This window comes from Microtus ochrogaster, unplaced genomic scaffold, assembly GCF_000317375.1.
Source record: "Microtus ochrogaster isolate Prairie Vole_2 unplaced genomic scaffold, MicOch1.0 UNK18, whole genome shotgun sequence".
Classification (NCBI taxonomy): Eukaryota; Metazoa; Chordata; class Mammalia; order Rodentia; family Cricetidae; genus Microtus; species Microtus ochrogaster.
This window is the reverse complement of record NW_004949116.1, coordinates 3,991,477-4,000,330: the sequence shown is the minus strand read 5'-3', so window position 1 is coordinate 4,000,330 and position 8,854 is coordinate 3,991,477. Positions and strand designations below refer to the sequence as shown.

At 38.6% G+C, this 8,854-nt stretch overlaps 1 protein-coding gene across 4 annotated transcripts in view; it reads right to left on the bottom strand.

The window, feature by feature from the left end:
* The window catches only part of Rbm33 (RNA binding motif protein 33), a 111,450-nt gene that overhangs the window by 67,874 nt on the left and 34,722 nt on the right, over positions 1 to 8,854 (bottom strand). For all 4 annotated transcript variants that reach the window (XM_005367457.2, XM_026789380.1, XM_013353889.2 and 1 more), the window contains one exon: positions 5,212 to 5,383. In XM_005367457.2, coding sequence (XP_005367514.1) covers positions 5,212 to 5,383 — 172 coding nt within the window. The remainder of the gene's footprint in view (positions 1 to 5,211; positions 5,384 to 8,854) is intronic.

The following is an 8,854-nucleotide window of genomic DNA, read 5'->3' as shown; positions in this document are numbered from 1 at the left end:
GAAGGAAGGAAGGAAGGAAGGAAGGAAGGAAGGAAGGAAGGAAGGAAGGAAACAGAAAAGAAAATGCTACTAATGAGCAATGGCACAGAATCAGGAAAAAATACTCTGAGTGTTCTGATGTAAATCAAAGCCACTGCTGACCTTCTAAAGCAAAATTATTAAAGATAATTCCTAAAGAATGAACATTGCATTCACTTTAAACTTTTATATTCATTAGTATATATGTCAGGCTATAAAAAAAACATTGTGTGTCCACACAGTCAGATATGGATACCATGTCAAAAGAGAAGAAAAGCCATGCAAAGAAAAGCTGGCTACTTTAAACACTGCAGGAACCTTCACATAGCCACTTGTGTCTCTCCCATACTTCAGGGCACAATAAACACGACCCTAAGAACCTTCCAATAGCACATTATTCTAAGCCCCTAAGGGGGAAGAGCCCTTTCATCCAAACAGGGTCCCTTTCTTTTACAGTAGTGTCTAAATGTGGCAATACATGTTTTAATAGTAAATGTGTATTTTGTCAAAACATCACTAAACACTACTGGAAGCCTTTCTTCTCTACTGGGGAGAGATTTTAATAATCTGTAAGTTATGATTCATTTTCTTGAAAATGTTGATATGGTATCCCATCTCTTTCAAATGAATATGAACCTACTAGAAAGAAAACGTAATAATCTTGCTGTAACTAGCAGAGATTTTTATTTTAATCTTGACTACATGATTGTTTCACACACACATTTTACGCAGTGAATCAGCAATTATTTTTCTAGTGGTTCTGAGTGTCAAGATTAATTTTACTATCCTCAGTAATAAAATGGTTTCAAATGACATCTTTAATCAGCAAGGAAAAATGCTCTCCTCCAATTGAGACAAGCTGTCACAAAAGGTCACCAAAATATGACAGGACAGAAATTACATTTGTAACTTCAACTGAAATGTTAATTTCCCCATAAGTGTTTTCTGAACTATGTCCAGATCCTAGAGTAAAGACATATATCATAAAGTAACTATAATTATACTATCCTATCCCTTTCTTAACTAGTAACGTATTTGCTTCCAAATACTAGAGTAGCTAGAAATGGATAGATACTTATGGAATACAGTTTGGCAAATCAAAATGGCAAGTCTCAAAAGATAACTGAACCCCCCCAAAACTTTTAAAATCAACAAAAAACAAGGACTATAGTATTAACAGGTAAGTATGTGGCTACTAGAATTAACAACTCCCACTGCCACTAGATCAAAGGTTCTTCCCAAAGGTCTTTGGTCATCAATGAAGGCAGCCAGGGTGTTAGTTCAACAGAACTAGATGTAAGGATTGCCAAGCAGTTCTTTAAGCAAAAGCAATAAAAAGTAATTTAACATGATGCATGTAGCCAGTGAGGCTGAACAAAAAAAAAAATCAAAGAGTGAACAAAAAGCTTAGCTTCAAAAAATAAAAAGCACTTTCCCTCCTAGCCCACACTACTTTTAAAGACCGCCCAAGTCCATGTCTGCTTTCTTGAGCACAAGAGAAGCCACTGCTCTTTACTTCCAGGTTCAGCCTAGAGAAAAAATGGTCAAAGTGTCCATGTATAGAGCACACCCTGGCATTTTCATACACAATGAACAAACCCTTCACACACTTGGTCTACAATCTTGCTCAACTGGGCTCTACCAGAGTATTACCACCGACACCAGTGACATCATCTGCACAGAATAATTTATGTTCTGAATTCACAGTTGGCGTCATCCTTGGCAAAACAGAAAAAAGTATTTTTTAACCAGTTTTCTGTAAGGTTAACTTATAGAACCCTGACTGAGAAAAAGGATAATCAATTAAGTAATACTAACTTAAATGAAAGCCCCAAAGTATACTTTTAACCCAGCCGGAAGCAAATACCCCAATCAAAAACTGAGATACAGCTCTTTAAGAGTGGAGAGTCATGTGTGTGAATTAGTGCTCTTCACACGAGGGGACATGTGTTTGAAAGTGACCAAACTCCCTTCTAGATCTCAAAAAGAACTCATCACTTCACACACATGCTTTCAGAGTCAGAAATGGGCGTTACCATGGCAGCATCTGATTATTCTTTAAAGAACAAAAGATTCTCAACATTAATAAAGGCTATCTATCACTAAGGTAGTAAGCTGTTATTTGTGGGCTGCAGAGATGGATCAGGAGTTAAGAACACTCACTGGCTGCTCTTCAAGGGCACTGAGGTTCAATCCCAGCAACCACTTGGTGGCTTATCATCATCTCCAACTCCAATTCCAGAGGACCTGGGTTCAATTCCCAGTGCCCACATGTCTACTCATAAGCACCCCAATTCCAGTAGATCCTGCCCCCTTTTCTAAGCTCCAGAAGCACTAACAAAATATGATACACGTACACACATTCAGGCAAACACTCAAAACACAAAAAATAAAATAAATAAATCTAATTTTTAAAAGTTTTTATTTGTAAACAAAATGACAAAAATAAATAAATCAACTGTCCAAAACCTATATATCACCAGAGAATACAGGGTCTCTAGTAGAAACATACTTTTATCTCAGTATAAAAGCAGGCAAACTGCTTTACAATTCAATAAACTCCATATTGGGACTGGGGACACAAGCTAACAGGTCCAGCTCTCTTTCTCATCAAGTTATGTATACACCTACTCTATCTGGGAAAGTGCGAGCCCTAACAGGAAGCTCTTTCTTTCAGGAAACCAGTCTTCTGATGGGTGGTGATATCTCTGCATATTGAGAATGACCCCAACTTTGAAGTTATTGGTAAAAAGGGTCTCACTGTGTTAGGCCTGGCTGTCCTGGAACTCACTATGAAGACCAAGTTGGCCTCAAACTCACAAAAATCTGCCTGTCTCTACCTCCAAAGTGCTAGTATTAAATGCATGTTCCACCACCACTCAGTGAAACAAAACTTTTCTTTGTCTAATTACCTAGCCAAATTACCACATTCTACAAAAATACTCCTAGTCCTTTTTAGAAGAACAGTAAATAATTCAATTATTTACCCTTATAGCACTGTTTGTAAGGGTTCCAAGCCCTCTCCTCCTGAGAGTTCCAAGGGTGTAACTTGTCTACAACAAAACAACACCTCAAGCCTTTGTCTCTGAAGACAACTAGTTAACAGGTGTCAGGTAACTTGAAAAGAATGCAGACTTGATAGATTTCTGAATAAAGAAAAGTATAAATAACTCAGAAAAGAAAGGAAGAAGGCAAAGATGCTAAAAATGGGATGTACCAAACAAAAGTACGAATACAGACAAATGGAATGTTTCAGGACAACCATACTCACATCCTCGGAAGGAAATAAAATGAATACTAACTATGACAATGAATTGGAACTATATTAGTGGATGAGGGCAGCTTAGTGTTCACCCAGAGAATTTGTATGTGCCCCTGAAACATGCTGCTTGCTCCTATTTAGTGGCAAAAAACAATCATGTTGTGTTTTGAATGAAAATGGCCCTTATAGGTTAAGTAGTGGGGGAAGTCCCAAGTGAATCAATTCCTGAGAGAGTTGAGATGCACATGACCATTTCAAGGACTCCAAGGCCAACTGACCCAGGGAAAGTTGGCAAAAATCATTACGCCCATGTGGGCTTGGCTCAAGAGAAATGGCAAAACTTTCCTTTGAGTCAGAGTCCAAGTATGAACAACTGATCTGTGTAGGCAGAGGCTATCAGCTTCCTCCTCCCAGATATTTATAGCCTGAGACTGCTCCCCTACACAGATTTCCTACCAAGACTAGCTAGCCCCTTCCCCTGTGCTCAACATAATGAAAAAGTTGAGGTTCCAAGTAGCTGGAGGTAGCTCAAGGTAATGTTAGAACCTCACCTGATCCCAGCTTCACTGTATGTGTGTCTGTCTTTTCTTCATTCCCTAACTGTTCCTAGCCAGGGTTCCAGGCTCCAAGCTTTGAACGACAAGGTACATAAGCTCAGATATTTGAATGCTTGATCCCAGTTGGTGGAACTGTTTGGGAAGGATTAGGAGATGTGGCCTTGTTGGACAGGTGTGTCACTAGGGGTAGGATCTGAGGTGTCAGATGACTCACACCATACTAATGTCTGTGCTGCTCTCTCTGGCTCCTATCTGTGGATCAGGACTTGAGCTCTTAGCTGTTCCTGCCACCATGTCTTTGCTTTGCCATCATGAGCTCAAACCCTCTAAAACTGTAAGTCCAACAACATTTTTTTGTAAGTTGCTCTGACCATAGAATTGTCACAGCAATAGAAAATAACTATTACAAACCAATACACACACACATACATATACAGAAAGGCAAAGACAGAGACAGACAGACAGACAGTCAAGACACAGACATATATCATCACGGTAATAATGAGGCCTTGATCTTGATTTTTACTCTGACCCAAATAGGAAGGCAGGTAGACTCTGCTGTCCTGTGAGCCTTGCCTTCCTCCTTAGAAAGTCAAACCCTGGTACTCCTGTTCTTAAAAAGTCCAAGCAGCACACTGAAAATGCAATCTTCCTAGGCACTGCCTGGGTCTAAAGACTCAAAATGGCTACTTTCAAAAACCCAAGTGTCTATAAGACAAATGCTTCTACCACTAAGCAACATTTCCAGGCCATGGGGTGACTGTGGCACTCCAATCAAACCCAATGATCAAGTGGAAAATGACACAAACTGTAGGTGGGGTAGGGTCACTGCTGTCACCTAGCAACAGTCTGAGGAAGGTCTTCAACAGCAGACTCTTAACATCCAGTTAATGATCTCCATAAGTTAATCACTGAACACTCAGGAACAAGAGACAAAGAGAACCCAAAAAGATGACTACAAGGATTTTACAAGTGCAAAATAGAACCAATTTAGCACTGGCTACCTGAGGGACAGCCTAGTAGATAATAGCCAGTATCCCTGCCAAGGATCCCCATGCCACACCTCAGTACAGTCAGGAACACAGGGCATGAAGGAGAGTAGCTTTAGGTCATATACTCCCAAAGAAAACTACTAAAAAAATGCTTTTAAATATTTCACTCAAACACTCATAACACAGAAGTGGTTGTGTGGCAGAATGACGAACACAGCACATCTGAGCACCAGCCTCCCATATATCACACACCCTCAACAACAATCACAGGAAGATATAGAGGTATCTGAAGTAGAAACGAAGATGGGGGAAACAGGCCAGAAAAAAAGGAGCAGGGGGGAGAAAAGAAAAAAATTACCCACAGGTCAAAACCAAAAATTACCCAAAGTTTCTGGAATGTTCCTTCTTTCTCTAGTTACATCCGAGAGCCTAATAATTGTTCCTTCTTTCCTTTCAGTTTTGAAACGCAATCTTCCAGATTCTTCATCGTCGTCATCTTCTTCATCTGACTCTTCTTTTGTGTCTTTCTGGAGTTCTAAGGTTTCCATTCCTCCCTATAAGCAGACAGGAAAAACAGGGAGAGGTAAGTCCATAGCCACATAAAATGTAAGTATACTTCAAAGATCCTAGAAAAAGGCTACGTGAAACATGAAGCCAACTCCAGTGGGAGGAAAACTTCAAATATTAAAAGAAATTTACTTTTAGAAAACCCTCAAATTCCTGCCTGTGATCAACACATGAGGACCTACCTCCACACTGCTGCTACTCATACTTGCCAGAACACAGACACTGGTTAAATATCCCTGCTGCCTTACATCTAATCCAGACCACAGCAGAATTCCCACACAGCTTAACGTGCATATGACTACAATGTAAGCTAACATCTGTAACACTAGAGTTAGCAGCACAGAATCCATCTTATAGCTGCAATGGCTACTTTCAGCCATGTAAGCTGAACAGACCTTTCGTCAGCTGTCCCTGTCAGTTTTGGAGTTTGTGGCTGCTTGCTACTGTTCTAGCCTTCACAACACTTCTTCATCACGAAACCTCCCCAACCCTCCCCTTCCTATTTACTTCATGCTTGTTGTTTAGTGTTAACTTACCACACACTTAGTGCTGAGACCAGTAAAAGACAAAATCATTTCTTCTTCCACTTCTCTATACTAAATAAAACCAAGTTGTATTTTAGCAGAGTCCCTTACAAAAACTCCCTCCAGTGCCAACCTAAACTAAAGCACATTTTTCATACAATTTTTCCTTCTGAGCTCCTGAGCACTATCACCTCCCTCTTAGGTCAGTCTCAGTAGCACACTGGCAGATGAAGACAAGCATGCACCGAGTACAGGGTTCATTTAAACACTCTCTACCAGTGTAATAAAACAAAACAAAACAAAACAAAACAAAAAAAAAAACACAGCTTGCCTTTTCATTGTCATGAATGAATGATTCTTTATTCTTAAAAGAAACAAAGACACACTATTAGAAAATACATAAGAAGTTAAACCTACAGACAATCACTGTAAATTTCCTTTCCTATACATTCTCAACGTGAAAAGCTAACTATAAAAATAGTACAATTGGTTCTGGGAATACAAATGCCACTTTCAGTATGACTATGACTTTTCAGTGCTGTGAGGAACAACATGCTGGAAAATTCTGCAGCCCCAGAATTTCACCTTCTTGTTAGTGTAACACTACCTTTCCTGCATCACTGTATAAAATCTGAAAATAGAGTAAGTCGGATCTATGATGAGTCAAGGCACCAAGGCCACAATGTCCCTGTTGTACCTCTGCTTAGGCAGGACTGCTCTCTGTTAGCATGTACCCCAGTGCACATGCTCTCTGTTAGCATGTACCCCAGTGACTGGAAATCCCGTTCAGAAGCAGATTCAGACCTGGGAGGTCTAGAGTGGGACCTGAGAGTCCACATTCCTCACAAGCTCCCAGGGAGGCCAACTCTTGGATACACAGACCACATTCAGTAATATGCCACAGCAAAGAAATCATATCCACCAAAGCAAAAACTTTATTGTGGCAATTATATTAACCATATGATTACAATAGATATAAAGAAGGGATTACTAAAATTTGGTATTAATTAGAAGATCACCACCAGCAAACTAGAACCAAAAAGAACATCTTCAATCTGAGAACAAAACTTAAGCTAGCACTTGGTGTCTTGGCTCCCAACACTAAATATACAGCAAGAAAGTCTGCTTTGAAGCTAGTCTTCTGCTGTAAGTAGCACTTGCACCGAGTCAGTAAGGTAGAGGAAATAAAAGGATTCTAATTACAGTGAAAGAAGTAAAATGTTTTTATTAACAGGTAAAATTTTTAAAATTAAAATAACCTATGGGCTGAAGAGACATCTCAGTGGTTAAGAGTACATACTGTTCTATCAAAGGAACTAAACTGAGTTTTCAGCACCCACATCAGGTGACTTACAAACACCAGTAACTCCAGCACGGGCAGACCATACACACTCTTCTGGTATCCCTTGGGCACATGCACTCATGTACATAAACACACACACACACACACACACACACACACCCCACACACACACACACACACGGAGCAGTATAAAAATAAAGCCTTTAAAAGTTCGAGACCAGCCTGGTCTACAGAACTAGTTCCAGGACAGGCTCCAAAGCCACAGAGAAACCCTGTCTCGAAAAACCAAAAAAAAAAAAAAAAAAAAAATTAAAATAAACTTAAAATAATGAACCTGTTTATTTTGATCTAAAGACACATGGCCATCTCTATGAAAACCCTAGCAGGACTTCTAGCAGATACTGACAAATACAATACACAAAAGAATCTTAGAAAAGAATAAAGTTGGTGGGTTTGCACTACCTAGTTTCATGTTCCATTATTCCAACCTGCTGTACTGTTAACATACAGACTTTATAAAAACAAATTAATGGAGTAGAAGCGCCTGAGGGTAAAAAGTCAGTTGACAACACAAAAACTACATTGGATGGGAAGGAAAGCCTTCACACCAGTGGAAGAACTGGAAAAACCTTTTTTATTTAAAAACAATGGATTGCTCTCATACTTCAAATGCTATTAGACAAGGCAGTCTCTAGCTCTAAACTAACAGTAGCTAATGACACAAAGCTTCCACAAGAAAAGAGCAAGCCAATTTTATAGTCTTGGGTAGTCAAAATTTTCTTAGGGGAAAAAAAAACCCACTTGATCATCATTTAACTTATTTTCTACTTAAAAAAAATAAATTTGAATACTGGGGAGATGACTCAACAGAAGACCCGGGAGGTCTGATGTCCTCTCTTTTGACCTCCAAAGGCACTGCACACACATGGCACACCAGCATGTATTATAGACAAAACTCCCATATAAAGATATTTTTAAAAACTTAAATTTGTTTACAGCCACATCACCCTGAATACACTTTATCTTATTTAAAAAACTTAAAATTAAGAAAATTAAACATAATTTGGAGGTTCAGAAAAAAACTTTCACAGTCTGCCAATGGACTTGATATCTAGAATATATACACACTATCTATTAATGTATTATCTCAATTATAGACACTAAGAAAATAAACACAAATTATATTGTCTATGTAGAGTAAAAATATATAAGCAATCTATTTTGAAGACCTTATACAGTTTGTAGCTTATATAAATAAGAGATAACCTACTTTAAAGAAAAGGCAGCTAAAGCCAAACCAATTGACTATATAAAGTCAAAAAGAATATAGGAACAGTACTCAATATCATTAGCCATCAAAGAAATGCAAACAAAACCCACAATGATGCAGTCATTGAAGGGCTGAAGGAAAAAACTGATACCAAATAAGGAGGAACAATGAGAACTCTCACCAGATGAAGGGTATAAAATGGCACAATCGCTTCTGGAAAACAATTTGGTAATTACCTTAAAATAGATTAGATTAGATAAGATAAGATAAGATAAGATAGATAGATAGATAGATAGATAGATAGATAGATAGATAGATAGATAGATAGATAGATAGATAGATAGACAGACAAGCAACATGC